Here is a 16,086-nt window from a genome sequence, read left to right as displayed (position 1 = left end):
TTTGAATACAAACTACAGTATGTTTAGTTACTTACCAATACCTATCAATGGGCCAAATATCAGTGAAGAGCGAAATTTCAGTTTTGCTCAATTGTTATAGGCATTGGCTCTTAAGAGCTATAAATCTAAATGAATCTTCACAACATTGATAAAAGTGGATGCAAAGGTAACATTGCTGTTGTCCATTCTATTGATGATGTCTTCGAAAATTTGGCTGTTGTTTGCCAACTTTAACAGAGGCCACCAAAGTCATTTAAGTAAATTTTGTTAAGGCAGTTGTTGCTGCTGGCCTTCCTAAGGGTGAGAGCCAGTTTCTTCAATTTAATTTAACACAAATTAGTCAGACTTGTCCTTTTATATCCATCTTTTAATTGATATTCACTTCACAATTCAATGTTTGTTTTTGTAGATTGTTAGATGAAATTTCTGATATCGAATAAGTTTACTAGTAATATAAACTAAACTTATCCTACATTGATGCAAAAAAGAAAAAGTAATTTGAGAGGTAGATTGATCAGTAAAGAGTGAATGGATGGTTCAAGTCTCTTAAATCTTAGTACCAATTTTCTTGAAGCACCCCTTTTTTAAAAAAGCTGACAGACTGAGGTACCCAGATGCCCCCTGTTGAAAAATTAATCATTAAAAAAATTGTAACATTAGGCTAATTTTAGATATTAAATAAAATTTTTTGATTCTGATCAAATTGCAGTCCATCCCTCTGAACCAGATGACGAAGACAGGGATGATAGTTCTGAAGATCAACCACCTGCTTCTGAACAAGATCTACCTGGTTGGTTTATTCTCATAGCCCTTACTATCAATAGCATCATAAATGATAATCATAATAAAAATCAATCATAATTACTGCGACATGGCACATTCCTTAACCTTAGCTCTGTTGAATGACAGAGGAAAGAACAAAAGTCAGACTAATTAAGCTCAGACTGCCACTCCACACTGGATTGATTCAAATTAAGTGGCATTGGCTTGGAACATGACAAAAAACTAAAACTAGTGGAAACTGCAATCCAAGTCAATCCAACCTAGACTAGCAGTCTGAGTTGATTCAGTCCAAGTTTTGTAAATGCCTGATCATCAAGTGATGGAAGAAAGTTGCAAGAAGGTTAGAGATTGATGATTCAAAGATCTGACAGCAATAGATTAGGAAAACGAGGAATTTTCAGAAAAGAAATACAAAATGCTGCTGCACTGGAAGCAGAAAAAAGGAAGAGCTGCTTCATGGGAGAAGCTGTATCAGGCATTGGTGGGTGCTGATCTGAGACAGTTAGCAGAAAAACACTGCTGTGAAGAAATGAATGGAACCAAATACTGTGCTAGCTTAAAATTGTCCCACTTAAGTAAATATTTTGCTCCTGCATGTAAAATGTATTTGTTAGTTAGCCAGGTGATATCCAACAGGATTGGTCCCTTGCTAGCTGCACTACTATTTTCAAACAGATGCTCCTGAGATTTAAATCCTTTGCAGAGCTTTGAATCCACTTCTAACAATTGGTGGTTATTTGCTTTTGATTAGTTAATTACAATGACTCTAAATTTGCCTTAGCAGTCAAACAAGGTGTACCAACAAATGAGGAGCTGGAGGATTTGGGCCAAAATATTGGCGATAAATGGGAACAACTAGGACGTAGATTGAATTTCTCAGATGAAAAGCTTCAGGAGATTGACTTGGATAAAAGGTTTCTTTCTCAGAAAGCATATCAGATGCTGAAGGAGTGGAAACATAGGGATGGACCTGATGCAACATATCAAAATCTGTATGCTGCTCTAAGCCACAAATTTGTTTCACGTAAAGACTTGGCTGAGAAGTACTGCAAATAATATTGTTGCTTGAAGATTGCTCACTTCTGTCTACCATTTTGTTGATAGCACATTTTACCATCAAAGTCTGAGCCAATGGGCAAATGGTTAGCAGTATAAGGGCTCAAAACTAACTTTTCAACTTACTAGCCAAGAGGCTAGTGATAATGTAGATGTTACCACAATTTCAGTTTGTTTATAAACAATTATTGGATAAGGTGTTTGTGATGTCCGGAATAATCAAGGTTGAGGTAAGTGTTATCAGCCGAAGCCGAAGCCGAAGGCTGAGGCTGATAACACTAACCGAGACCTTGATTATTCCGGATATCAAAAAAACCTCATCTAATAATTGTTTTATTATACATTGTTTTAAAGAAAATAACACCAAATGCATTATCGCAGCAAAAACAGTTTATTTTCGAACACTTAAAAATGTACAACTGTGTGGTAAACAAATTTTCACCACTTTTATAAAACAATCAAGTGCAGAAAATTGAAATGCATTTCTAAAGAAAGTATCATTGAAGAAAACTGTCGATCTTTTAGTATTTTCTGAATCTTTATCTTCAAGTAATTTCTCAATTTCGTGCTGGGTCAATGAAGCAAATCGAGAAGCCATCCTTACTTCGCTGTCCGTGAACTTGACATTGCTTCACTGGAAATCATGCATTGCGTGTGTAACTTAAAGATTATTCACTAATCTGTAGGTACAGATTAGTGAATAATCTGTGGGTTGCGCTGCTTCCCAGAATTAACTGTGTACGTTTAGCTAATGAGAAGACAGATGGTGACTACAATGTATAATAACTAGCCAAATTGGCTAATGGAAATTGAAAACCACCAGCCAAAACTGAATTTATACTAATGAATAAAGGCTGATAGTTTTGAAAGAAACTATTTGGGGCTGTGTCGGTGGGGGTAACGAAATAATTTGGATATATCAACAAAGTTGAAATGGTAAATTGGCCACTGTAACGATTACAAAAGCTGACATTTCGAGCTGTGGCTAGTTGGCTACCATTAGTGTCGAGCCCTGAGTATAAGGGTTAGCCCATTGTTCCACAAAGTGTCTGTACGCAGACAACCAGATCCTATGCTCACTATGGTTTTCCTGCTTGAACACCAAGCATGCATTTGGTACTTATAGTCAGAGTTTTCCAAAAGTGGTATTTCAAAATGAACCTCTTTTGGTCTCCTGGGAATGACACTGATGGTTAACAAAAGCTAGGAGTTCAACCAATTTTTTGGTCAACTCAATTACATGACTCGATCATTTGTAAGACTTGGATGAGGACATATCAAAGCAGATTTATAATGTTTGAGTTGGCAAAATGGAATTTTTTGGGCAAAACTTTTGAAATTTTTTTGTTAGGGAAAAGACCTTGGTGAGTTAATGGTAAAATGAATGTTAAGACTGGTCTAGGTTTCCCAAGCAGATACAAATTATCTATTTACATACAAAGTGTAAGGTTTGCTCGTAGGATGGATGCATCATATTATCAACTAGATTTTGCATCACCTTAGTGATATCTTTCCTCTTGTTAATATGCTATGATAAGTAAGGTTTTGACACCATCAAATGGCTCTCAAAACCAAACAGTTTTGTGTGTAAATACTCAGTATAAATGTCTTTATATCTTAGAACCACCAAATGTTTTTGTTATAGTTATTGTAGCTAGTTACATGCATGGTGAATTAAGGTTGTTTTTGACCTCAGCTTATTAGCTATGTTTCTTCCCAGTTAATAAATTATTGGAAGAAACATCAGCCAGGTATTGAGCACTGTGGTTATTAATATTATTTTAGGTGTTCTTATTATTGCAATCATTAACATTATTTTGTTAATGTCAGTGTTGTTACTATTTTTATTTTTATTTTTATTATTTCTCACCTTAAATAGTGCAATCCACATCAAAGGAATTTGTTTTAGGCAGTCACCTGAGATAGGTTTCTCAACTTTAAGGAATTCTCTCAACTACCAGGGTTTTTAAGCTGAGGCTATCTAAACATGGGAAAAGCACTCCATTGCTTTTGGGCCATATTTCTCAAACATAATTCAAAACAGAGAATGTCGCAAGTGTTTTTACATACTCATCCAAACACACCTATGGACCAATGAGAGTGCACAAACTATCTTATCTAAATAAAATACGGTGATGCTCAATTTTTTGTTGTGCTTTCTGTATGCACAATATATGAATTGTGTACATTGTGGCATACCATCATTTCTGACTTACTGTATTTCCTTCAGAAGTAACCAACTTTAAGGCCATGATACTAAACAAACGTCCTCCTTAAATAAGTACCTCCTCCCTGACTTTCTTACTTGGAAAAGGAAGGCAAACTTGTTTCTTTTTCCACTGCACAGACAACTTTTCAAGCTCCAACTACAACTGACTCAACACAGAAAACTAAAACAAGTGCCCTCGATCCTTGTCCTTACAGTACAAAGCAATACAAAGTTAAGCAGACAAGTGAAGAGAATAAAGGAAGATATCAAATAGGGAAGTATTAGTTGATCCTTGTTGCCATGTTTTTGTGGTTGGGTAGACTTTTTTTTTTTTCTTTTTTAAGAAAGAAAAACTTTTTTTTAAGAAATGCAATAGATTTATCTAGCAACCTTTGGGGTGTTACATGTGTAAAAGTATGGAATCACAAAAGAAAGGGTTCCCAAATCTCCACAAAAATAGTGGGTTAATAAGGGGAAAGGAAGCATGAGGGTGGCAAGTGTTGAAAGTGTGAAATGATGAAAATAAAATGTTAGTTGTTCAATAGAGAATTTGTACTGAGGGACCTACAAACTGCAAGGCAATCATGTCAATCATAAGGCAGCATTAAAATAAAAATGATCAGTAGTTCAGTTGGGTACTAGCATTGAGGGTCCACACTCTCACACTTATTTTCTTGTATATCTACCAGGTATTCCTTTGACCTGCAGATCATGGGTCAAATTTTTCTTAACTTAATATAATTACACTGGAAATAAGATGAAAATAAAGTAAAAAAAATCTAAAAAAGACAAAAAGATGAACAAGGATAGAAAATGAAAAATTTTCATTGTAAAGGACTCCATAAAGGAATCTTTAGTCTCTAGAAAATTGGAAAGCCCTTTTTGCTTGTTTGTTTAATTTTTTAAGATTTCTGGCAAATTTGTATATTCATTATTTTTATAGTCAATTTGCAAGGCATCCACTTCAAGGCAGTACAAAAATTTATAATGTTAATAATAAGGAAGTTTAGAATGAAACAAGATGAGAAAGTCATAATCAGAGGAAAAGGAATGAGGGAGATGAGTAACATGTTGGTTAGTATTAAATGTAGGTGGTAAAAGGTATAGACGAGGTTAGGTATAGGGAGCCAAAAAAAGTTTTTTTGAGTTAAAAAAATTTTGAACTGAATATTTTGATTGATGTGATGTGGGGTGAGAGTTAAGGATGGGTTGGTCTGAGTTGGTTTTCATTGATAATTGGGTTAAGGTAAATGGTTGATCAAAATTACTGATATCTGTCTTGAATTTGAATGGTGATAATAACACAAACAAAATTAAATTCCAAAATAATTTAATGTTATGAAAACTTAACTAAGCTATTTTGACAACATAGTAAATAATGAAACCATTGCAAGATATCAATAAGGGAAAAATTCCCTCTCTCCAATATTAGCTTGATTAAAATAGTGGAAGTTTACCTGATAGATATTTAACATTGGTTAACAAATAAATGGCTTCTTGTTTCGTAATTTTTCCAATCCTAGAGTCTCTTTCCTAGATTTAAATCAAAACAAAACCAAATGTATGATTTTGAGTCAACATAGTTCACAACGAAATCCATCTGTTATCACCATACCTCTATCTCCTTCGCCACTACAGTAAAATATTATTTCACAGGCGTCACACCACGTGCTCCCTGATTGATATCTCGCTCTATGTCCAAAATTTCGAAAAGGCTTACAGGAATTAAGTTTAATTAATTAGAATGTCGGTCGGAAAACGGCGATGAGCTGCAACCATCTTGCTTCACGATCGTGCGACGATGATGTAAACAAACTGGAGTTTCTTCAGGCACGTTTATAGCTCTTGCCAAACCAAGAGGCAGGGGCTTAGAATTGCCGTTAAAAGCTTCTTTCCTGCTCCTTGTTTTATCGACAAACCAACATTTTGCATGAACGGACGAAAAAGTGGTCAGAAAAAGCTAACGCGACACTGTTAACGTTGCCGCAAATTGAGCCAGTTCGCCATCGTATAGTAACTTTGCACAAAAGACCGTTTTTCGGCGCGAGAACAATTTTTGTACGATTTGTACACCCCCTCAATCTTTTAAAATTCTTTTCTTCTTTTCAAAAATGAGAATTAAAACCTTATCTTTTCAACGGCTTCCTTATTTTTTGAACTGATGTAATGGTTGTTCATTTCCCGTAAAAATTTATTGTGTTTGAGTAAGCGTGCGTTTGAGCCCGCGTTTCTTACCGCGGGTCTCCTGCGCACGCGCAGACGTTTTTCATCCCTGGCTGTTTCCGCGGCAAAACCTTGCCCATGCGTATAGACACCGCGAAAATACGTTTTCGTGACGTCATAGTAACTGGTCAGTGGTCATCAACTTTAGGCTGCCAAGCGATTCCATATGTTTTTTAGACTGAGTTCGATGAACACATCGGCCTTTTGCTTAGTTTGAAGTTGGAAAATATGCATGTTACATCTCCTTGTTTGTTTTATTTGATCCTTTGAATGGGTTTTTAATACTACAAACACGTCTTAACAAATAGCGGTATAGGGGAGTCATTTTGTTTGGAGTTGTCTGCTGTTTGCTGGCTTGGGCTGGCCGTCCAGTTACGAAGCGCTATCTTGGTTCTTCAGTCGCCCTCGCCTTCAGAATTGTCAAAAACAGCGATAGTTATCCAGACAAAGCAGGAGATTAGCTCTGTAAGATACTTTTCCAGCGAGTCTGAAGACTGGTTGGATTTTTAAGTGTTATTAGCATGAAGCGATACAGGTAATTATTGTGTTGTGAAAATATTCATACACTCACTTTGCGCCGACGTGCGGTGCCTTCTGATTTTGATAATTATTCGCTTGGATGAGAATTTTACCTTTATAGACTGATTTTTCGCCATTCCACCCTTCTGATTTTCTGTGCCTTTAAGAACGGGTGTCCGTGATCAAAATATGAAAACATTTGTTCATTTCATATACTTGCAGTTTTATCAACAAGTTATTTCATGAACAGGCACACCAAACGTACTAAAGACATGTAATAGAGATCTACTATCAACTTCTGTCAATAAAGGCTTAATTCAAGATAAATCATAAATGAACCGATCATGTAGGACGGTCTCAAATATTGCATATTTTCAGCGCCCTCAATCAATCGCCTACAATCTTTGTCGAACATTGGCGCAGCAAACAATTCACAATTTCTTCGATTTCCACTTCCTTTGTAAACATCACTAAACAAGCGTTATTCTGTTGCAACAACAGCTACTTAAATTTCCCAAACAGCTCTAATTGTTTTACACGAAAGCATTTTCAATGAAACCCACTTTATTATTATTATTATTATGTTTTTATAACTCAGTCATTTGAAACTTTTACAGGCACATGTATGTTTACCTGAAGTATATTTCACTATCTTAATAATAATAATAATAATAATAATAATAGTAATAATAATAATAATAATAATAAAGGTCTTTATTAAGAATTATTGTGCAAACAGATGTGCAACAATTAACATGAAGAGAATGAATAAGGAAAAAGAAAATGTATTAATTACTATTGAAAAGACATCTATCAATAAAAACTGATTTAAAATGGCTTGTCTGAACCTTTTAGGCAAAATATAATTATGCGACCTAGTTCTCAACTGCCGTGTTCTTTGGGGAGAACAATGCAGTGTTGGTGGAAGAGATCCCGCATGTGCATTGCATTAATTTATGCAAATAATCAACTACTCTTCTTCCATTCATTTTCTTTAAGATTAGGTTTGCTTTACTTTACATACACATCACATGCTCTGCCACTCTAAGGATAATTATGATCCCCATCAGTAATATTACATCATGTCCCTACAGAACATTGTTATAAAACATTCCTATTTGACTTGTAGCCATTTTCTTACTTTTAGGTGGCAAAATATATGTATATTGCCAAAATTAGTTAAGAATTTCTTATTGACTACAACTAGTGTAGCCATACCAGTGCTCCCCTCCCCAGTAATAAGTTGGGAAAAGGACATTTGTATGATGCTATCATTGTTTACATTTGAGAATATCCCATCCCTGATTTTTATTTGACTGGATGGGCACATCAGTACAGAGGTTAATTACAAGCTTTTGGTTACTCCTAATGACTTAGTGTTAACTGGGAATTGACAGCTGACTTAATCTAATCAATTTTCTCCTGAACATTTATAACAAACAACTTTGACTTCAGAAATACTTCTCAGTGATAATTTCCCTCTGACATTTCTAATTTGGAAGATTAATCATCATAATCATTATGTTCTTTCCACCTCCATAAACACCCAACTTAAGTTCTTTGTTTATAATTCAGGCAGCTTCCGAATATAAGAAATCAAGTTTAGAAGAGAGTTGATTCATTCAAGGCTGTTGCAATATGAGAAAAGACAATACAGTGCTTTATTCACATAAATCGATTAAATTATATTATTATAATTATTTTACCTTACAGTACTTTTGTTTTTTAAACATTTGTTTTTATAAAAATTTGTTTTCCAGTAGTACCAAGATGGTAATGTTACTTTGTGAATCAGGGAGCTACATAAACCAGAAGTATTCTGTTAGCTTACTACAATTTATGTTGCAGATGGCAGTAAGTTAGTAAAGAAAGAAAAGAAAAAGCAAAAAGAAAGAAATAAAATGATTAGTGAGGGAAGAGCAGTATAAAAAAAAGACATACTACAAATTATTCATAATTGTGATGGGAAACAAATACTTGTTGGGAAAGTAAAATTATTGCTCAGAAAAAAATTTACAGCTTAGAAAAAAAAATTATTAACTAAGGTGGAAAGTGAAACTTGATTTATCACCATTACAATGGACATTTTGTACTTAAAGATACCTCGGTTTATTCTTCCTCTAGTTGAGCCAATTTTTGTATTTTGGTGGGCTTCAGTCCTATACATGTTACAGTCATAGGTTTTTGGCCAACTATGAAACGTACAATAACGAGTGGGGATAGGGTGTCCGTGTTACACGGGCATGTTTTGTCTTCTCGGCGAATCTGACCGGAATGCCGTTGACATGCCGATTTATACGGTTCAAGCCACTGCTTTACAAACCTGGTGCAGCGTCCTCGGATCACTGCTTCAGCCATTCAAAAACCGTCTCATTTTTAGCGTTAGTGCCTATGCTCTTCTATAAACAAAACTTAGTTGCCACGGAGCCGCCAGCGAAAAACAACAATTTCATATCGTGTGCAACTTCAGTTCGGCTTTGACAAATTATATAATTGAGCTCGAGAACTATCCAAAAGGTGAACGGAGTTTCAAAGCTAAGTTTACAGTATTCTTTCTAAGTTTAGCCTTTTTACGCTGTCGATTTGACTCACGGCTAAAACATTGTAAAAGTTAACGGCATTTTATGGTTTCGTTGAGGTATCCGCTGACCAATAAAATACTGTATGGTGCCTTCAAAAACTATGTCCGCCGTGTCATGCATATACGTTATTCTACCCTGGCACCATCTTCTGGTTATGAACATCACGACGGAGTGGGATATTTTCTCCTGAAAAAAGTCTCTCTTAATGTAAGTTAAAGTGTTCTTATTTAAGTCTAAGCGGTTGATGTCAACTCTAAACACCCTTTAACCGCATGCTTATTCAGTTGTAAGGTTTTGTTATGCAGCTCTACAACGAATCGGTTTCTTTGACTTGGATCTTAGCTATCATAGACAGAGATAATAAGGATATTTATTGTGTTTACTGGCCTACCAGTAACCCAAACGTTGTCTTGTTGTTAGTGAGTTGGTAACTTTTCCTGAAGCTCGGCGATTGTGTACGATCTGATGTAAAAATGCTTTACTTCAAATTGGTTGCCTCTCTGTTACATGACATCAAAAATCGCTGTGCTCTTCCCAATATTTCTGAACTTTTTACTCACTCTGAACAGGTTCATTCCTACTCTACTCGTTTCTCAGTAGCTGGAAGCTTTTATATAAAACAGGCGAGAACAAATCATCAGTTGTTTTCCTTTGCTAGAGTTGGTGCGAAAATATGGAATGGCATCCCCCCTGAAATTCGTAAGCTAAAGAAAGCACCTTTTAAACGTGAGCTAACTCACTTGCTTTTGAAAATTTTTGAAATTGAGGAGATGAATGTTGACTTGTGCTACCTTGACCTTTCCAGCTTATATTTGTATTTGAACTGATTAGCTTTCTCTTTGACCTGTTAAAAACTCCCTTGTGTGACTGGCTCAGTTAAAACCTTTAACATGATTATCACTACTATTATTTATTATTTATTTTTATTTGCTCATTTATTTATTTATTTCATTGTTGCGTGTGTGTGTGTGTGCATGTGTGTGTGTGTGTGTGCGTGTGTGTGTGTGCGTGTCTGTGTGTGTGTGTGCGTGCATGTGTGTGTGTGTGTGTGTATGTGTGAGAGCCTATACAGTGTCTGTTTAGGTAGCCCGCCTAGAATAGCTTTGCTAACTGCAGGCTACAAAGCCTTTATTTCTTTCATTTTAAAAAATAAAGTCAATGTTGTTGTTGTTAAACACATGCCGTGGGAACAATTAAGATTCATTGTATTGGCTGATTGATTGAATTCAATCATCTGGTGTAAACAGGGGTGACAGAAAGCATTAGTAACAGGGCTCTCAAGTTGATTTGGTTACCTAGAGTGATATTCAGTGCTTTCGATAGGATTTTAACTAGAGTCTACCTCAGAAAAGCACCTGCCGAAGAATAATATGAAAAACAATTTCCTTCTCATCGTGACTATTTTGTTTTTGTTTTTTTTTGTTTTTTTGTTTTTTTTTTCCTGAGTGAATTAACATACAGAGAAGCCTTGCTTGACTGTGCTCTATCACGCTAGAAGTAGCTAGAGCACCAAAGAAGTGTAGGGAGAAACATGAGACGTGATCATGCTCTATACTCACCTAAAACACACCACAGTAAGCCACTCAGAATCCTTGTTAATTTTAGTGTTATCAACAGAGTTGATAATGTGAAATGGCCACCATAAGGAGTTTCAAAGCTGGCATTACTAGCATTAGCCTTCATCAGAGTGACTGTTTCCCTTTGGTGAAGGGCTAATACTCCAAATGTCAGCTTTGAAACTCTAAGTGGTGGCCAATTTAGATTTTCAACTCGTTTGATAAAACCGAAGTTACCTTGTTACTTCCACTGATGCAGCACCACAGTTTCTTTAGGGACTTACCCCCCTTTATTCAGAATCCTTGTTAGAATGGTTCTCAAACTTTGATTGGTTGAACAAGACTAAAGCTGTCAAAAATGTCAAACCATTACCGTACACAAACCATCACCATACACAAACCATCAGAGTTCACAATCCACAATTGTTCACAAACTGAAATAGTTAGGCGGGTAATGAATTCTTTGAACGAATTATTAGGGTATGTAGACTTGGTGGATTGCCTTGAAATTTGGTCCACAGACTCCCAAGATACCAACCTAGAAACTGCAAGGAGAGTTCTGATTTTCAAAATGGATCTCCCACATTGGCTTCTGACTTAGTGTATATTAGTGTACAATAGAATTTTTTTTTCGTTTAAAGTTTAAAAATTAAATGAAATAACATAATAAATAACGGGAAACTAACAAGGTACTACACAATTTTCTTATGGCATTCTTAGGCCACCATACAACTCACGTTAACTGGTTATAAATGCTGGTCCTAAATTATTCCACACTTTTACTCTTTTAGGCACAAACAAGAGTCGCATTTCGGGATTGTTTAGAGCTGTAGGTGCCCACTATTGTAACCACTTTACAATCATGTTTCTCCATGGTGCAGCTAAACACAAGCTTGATGAAGACTGCAAGCTTGGTAACCTGTATGCTGTGCAAGGAGCTGAGGAGTTTTGTGTTCAAAAAGGGACACTTGTAAGGCCTCCAAAAAAACGGCTACAATCAGTTTTGAAAGAGGCATAGCAAATTTTGAGGAGCATGATTTTCCTATGTGGTATAATTGGTGGAAGAAAAAGGTCACTCAGGATGAAGATTTGATTGAAGCAAATCACAAATTTGAAGTAGAACCTGTTTTTGACCTGACAATTTTTAATGTTGCATTTGCAAAGGGAGTACACAAGGAAGAGTTGATTAACTTGTGTCTTGATCAAACCAATGAAAAGATCAGCCAATTCAATCAGAAACGGTTAACTAAACATGGCATTCATGCTGTAAGCTTAGATGGATCTCTTCAGTGTGGATTCAGCAGTGTGGTCGCAAAGACAACATTGGTGTCATAATGGCTATTAACACCACACTAGGATCACATGACAGGCCACCTTCTGAGCTCATGAAAGCAGTCAACAAGAATATTTACTATTTTGTGTTGGCTGTTATTAATGCTGATCTGCGCAAAGGTAAGAATTTGTGTATTCAGGGTTTTCATTTCAAGCAGGTGGGACTTATTTTTCAGCATAGCTCCCATTGCATGGGCTAGGCAGGGCATTGTGGGTGTGCATGCAAGTAGAAGGTTATTCATTGATGCAAGCTGTGCCCAATGTGATCACCATGGGACTGAACTAGAAAAATTTTGGCACTTATAAATTTGCAGAGCAAGTCACCAATTTGGCAACCTGTGCTTGGTAGTCATGTACAGTGAGGCAATCAGTATTGCTTCTATTACATTATTTTTTCTATTACTGTACCCAGTTTTTATGGCCTGAAGACAAACTGAGATAATAATTAATTTATGAAAAGTGCTCTTCACTTTCTGTAATTTTCTTCTACAAGAATTTGCCTCTTTTTTTTCTTTGTTTGCTTGAGTGTTAAACCTTGAGATACAATTTGAATCCCCAAATCCAAAAGCCAGCCATATTGCTTACTTAAAAACAAAAGATGTGGTCAGCAGTTAAGCATCAAGGCTTGAGACTAACAGTAGCAAAATAGCCACAGACTAGTAGAAAATCAGTTTTGGCGAGCTACTGGTTTTTGATTTCCACTGGCTAGTTTGGCCAGTAAACAAACTGAAATTTTTGTAACATCTAAGTTGTCACCAGCCACTTGGCTAATAAGTTGAAAAGTTAGTGTTGAGCTTTGAGTATGTCAACCATACAGCAGTCATCATTATTTATATGATTCTAGATGGCTAGATGGTGATTTTGAAAAAGAAAATCAACAGTAGTCTTAAGAGGTTGCATAGAAAAAAGAAAATTGGATTTGACAATGATAATTTCTCAATTGATATTGACAGAAGTTGCCCATTGAAGTTACATTTCATGGAAATAGCATCTCACAGTGATGTGTAAGATCATAGTTAATCTCTATGATGGCTTCCATTTATTTTCACAGGGTTACACCCTTCTCTCTATTTCTCCCCCCTTCTTTGACTAAGTATTGATATTTCACCAAAAGCCTTTCTAATTAAAAGGAATAACATTGAAACAAGCAGAGAGAAAAGAGGGCAAAACAGCTTCCAAGTGGAAACAAAGAACAAAATGGTTTTGACAGCTCTCGTCAAGGATTGACATAATTATTTCATTCCATTGTCGGGCACTTATTATTTATTTTGGATTTATTCCACCATCAGTTTTTCCAAGTGAACCTGACAAGAAAGATAGAAAGAATATAGACTGTGAGCCATCATCATCATCATCATCATCATCATCATCATCATCTTCAGGAGAGGAAGATGATGATGAGCTAATGAAGGAGACAAGAAGGCGTATGGAGACAAAAAAGTTAAGAGATAAGAGTGAAAAGAGTACGAGGTCTCCGCTGGTAAGAGGGAAAAGGCATAGAAATACACCCACTGAAATGATGAGAAGAGGGAAGAAACAAAAAAGTAAGCAAGAGTTGATCCCTCTTGATGATGATTATGATGATGATGGTGGCAATAGTGTTGATGATGGTGACAAAGGGGACAACGGTGACGGTGATTATGGTGATGACGATGGCTGCAGTGTTAGTAGTAAGAGGGATCAAGAAGGTGAGGAGGATGACAGTGCTTCTGAGTGGAAACCCTCACAGGAGTCTGCATCCCCAGGGAATTGTAGTCCTTACCTTCACTCAGAACCCAGCACCAGCAGATCAGAAACTCCAGCCAAGATACAATTCAGGCATGAAGCACATAAACAACAAGGTAAGGGAGTTTTTTTAATTTTATTATGCACCCACTATTAACTGTCCCAAGAAATGGTAATATTAATATTAATAATAATTATAATAATAATTAAACTCATCCATAGTAGAAGAGAGAGGGAATGGTGCCTAAATGCTAGTTGGAGCCATAAGCCAAGCGCAGAGGGTAACCATGACAACGATGTGAGCGGCAACCACCAGGTACCGTCTCACTGAATAACTCAGTGGGAAAAAGTGAAGCAACGCAACTCTTCCTTGTAAGACCTGTGATATTCACTTGTGCGACAGTAGTGACAAGATGATAGAATTCCCCCCCCCCATGACAAATAAATATATATATATATATATATATATATATTGAAAGTTTAAAAAATTGCGAAGATGGACAGCTTCTGACGTAAAAATATAAAAAAAATTTTTTATATGTTCTAATATATATATGAATATATATATTAGATGCACAGATAGATACACAGATATGTTTTCTTTTCACAATTTTACTCGAGTGGTTTTCCTCTTTTTGCTGTGTGTGTATTTGTGTGCGTCTAGTATAACATACAGTAAATCAAATTAAATGTATCTTTATAAAGCTAATTCATTTTTCGTTTGTTTTGGGTTGTGCTGTTTATTAATTTCCAATTTGCTCTCGCAGGCAAATCCGTGATCTGTGATCCGGTCCGTGATCCAATTCGTGTTTTTTTCTCGACGTCGCATAACATGCTCGAATTCTCTCAACCCCCCTCGTGTTTGAGGCTGCGTAAGCACGTAAAGAGGCCTCTGTTGCTTTACTTTACACTTAAATTTTTTCCAACATTTCCTTAGACTTTGTATTGTTTACAAAACGCCACCTTTAGTGTGATCGTTGAAACTTGATATTGACCTCATATTCAACCTATGATGTGAACCATAAATGGGGTAGTATGCTTGTCATTAACAATAACTTTGTCTTTTTAGTCAAACAAGGCACACCTAGCGATGATGAATTGGAACATCTTGCCTCTGGGCTTGGTAGTGCGTGGAAAAAGCTAGGGCGCCGCTTGGGAATCAAAGATCCAAAGCTTGAAGAAATTAGCCAATCAAACGAGGCTTTATCTGAAAAGGGATATCAAATGCTCAGGCATTGGAGGGAAGAAAAAGGTTCACTCGCAACGTACCACATTTTGGGTCAAGCATTACAGCATGAGCTTGTGAATCTGCGAGAGTTATCGGAAAAGTTTTGCTATGAGAAACAATAACTGGAATGTGTCCCTAGAGTGTATGCAGAGATTGCATATTTTGTATGTAAAATATGTAATGGAAACTAGAAACTGCCATAGCAAATGAAGTATAGCCTTTGAATTTTTAAACGCAAAGTTGTGGATGTTTATTCCTTTTTGAAGATATTCATCTTAATTTTAAAACTATCTGTTTGAAAGAGGAATTTTCCCACTTAAAAATTGGTAGAGCCGAGTAATTTTCTCCAGAGGTGATCAGGTCTTAGATCTTAGTTTTCGAGACACCCGAAATTACACTGAGACAAAATAGCTTGAAAGTCTTAACCACATACATGAATACATGAAATTTAGTGTAGGAAATTAATTATCCTGGTGCCTATGTTAAATGAATGTTAATCACTTTTAGGCCGAGGATCCTTTAAGGTGTAAGCTGGAAAATACCTTCACTTGGTTTTCGGAAATGCCGACTCTCGCGGCATATGCGCGAATTTTGTCGCACATGGTTTTCTTGGTCGAGGTCATTCCTTCGTTGAAAAACGTGGTTAGCACTTCCTTTTGTTCCTCTGAATAAATTAATCGGGATTGCCTTTCCATTTTAGAGTAAAAGGGTCAGAATTAGTTAATGGGAAACAATAACCTAAAAGTTCACGTTGTGCAGGGAAACAAAGCAGCTAGTCAAAGGGGTCAGAAAAGGGCACAAATATCTTGACAGTAGACGTCACAAGCTCACCATAGGTAAATAGACCCTACTTTGACCGCTTGAATGCGTTAA

The 16,086-nt window shown here is 36.2% G+C and overlaps 2 protein-coding genes across 6 annotated transcripts in view; both read left to right on the top strand.

Annotated features, from left to right (window-relative positions):
- Positions 1–3,668, top strand: part of LOC111345852 (THO complex subunit 1) — a 13,102-nt gene extending 9,434 nt beyond the window's left edge. For 3 of the 4 annotated variants that reach the window (XM_088733902.1, XM_022953143.2, XM_088733881.1), the window contains 2 exons: positions 710–790; positions 1,565–3,668. In XM_088733902.1, the coding sequence (XP_088590028.1) occupies positions 710–790; positions 1,565–1,839 (356 nt within the window). In that variant the 3' untranslated portion in view covers positions 1,840–3,668. The remainder of the gene's footprint in view (positions 1–709; positions 791–1,564) is intronic. The other variant, XM_088733889.1, reaches the window with a different exon arrangement.
- Positions 3,669–4,125: 457 nt separating this feature from the next.
- LOC111345846 (uncharacterized) lies at positions 4,126–15,446 on the top strand. Of its 2 annotated transcripts, none has more exons than XM_088733822.1 (4): positions 4,126–9,579; positions 11,720–12,380; positions 13,550–14,101; positions 15,055–15,446. In XM_088733822.1, exons 2-4 carry the CDS (start codon positions 12,263–12,265, stop codon positions 15,333–15,335), a joined length of 951 nt encoding a protein of 316 aa, XP_088589948.1. In that variant the 5' UTR covers positions 4,126–9,579; positions 11,720–12,262; the 3' UTR covers positions 15,336–15,446. The 2 variants fall into 2 exon arrangements, with proteins under 2 accessions (XP_088589948.1, XP_022808871.1); XM_022953136.2 differs by lacking the exon at positions 4,126–9,579 and adding an exon at positions 9,587–10,946.
- Positions 15,447–16,086: the final 640 nt, after the last annotated feature.

Source organism: Stylophora pistillata, chromosome 1 (assembly GCF_964205215.1).
Source record: "Stylophora pistillata chromosome 1, jaStyPist1.2, whole genome shotgun sequence".
Lineage (NCBI taxonomy): Eukaryota > Metazoa > Cnidaria > Anthozoa > Scleractinia > Pocilloporidae > Stylophora > Stylophora pistillata.
The sequence above is the reverse complement of the archived record's forward strand: the minus strand, read 5'-3'. Positions and strand labels throughout refer to the sequence as shown.

What these genes read in the sequence shown, in the direction of transcription:
- LOC111345846 (XM_088733822.1), top strand. Translation starts at nt 12,263, where the DNA reads ATGGCTATTAACACCACACTAGGATCACATGACAGGCCACCTTCTGAG. An exon ending in TAATGCTGATCTGCGCAAAG is followed by an intron (nt 12,381 to 13,549) that starts GTAAGAATTTGT and finishes TTCCACCATCAG; the next exon opens with TTTTTCCAAGTGAACCTGAC. An exon ending in TGAAGCACATAAACAACAAG is followed by an intron (nt 14,102 to 15,054) that starts GTAAGGGAGTTT and finishes TTGTCTTTTTAG; the next exon opens with TCAAACAAGGCACACCTAGC.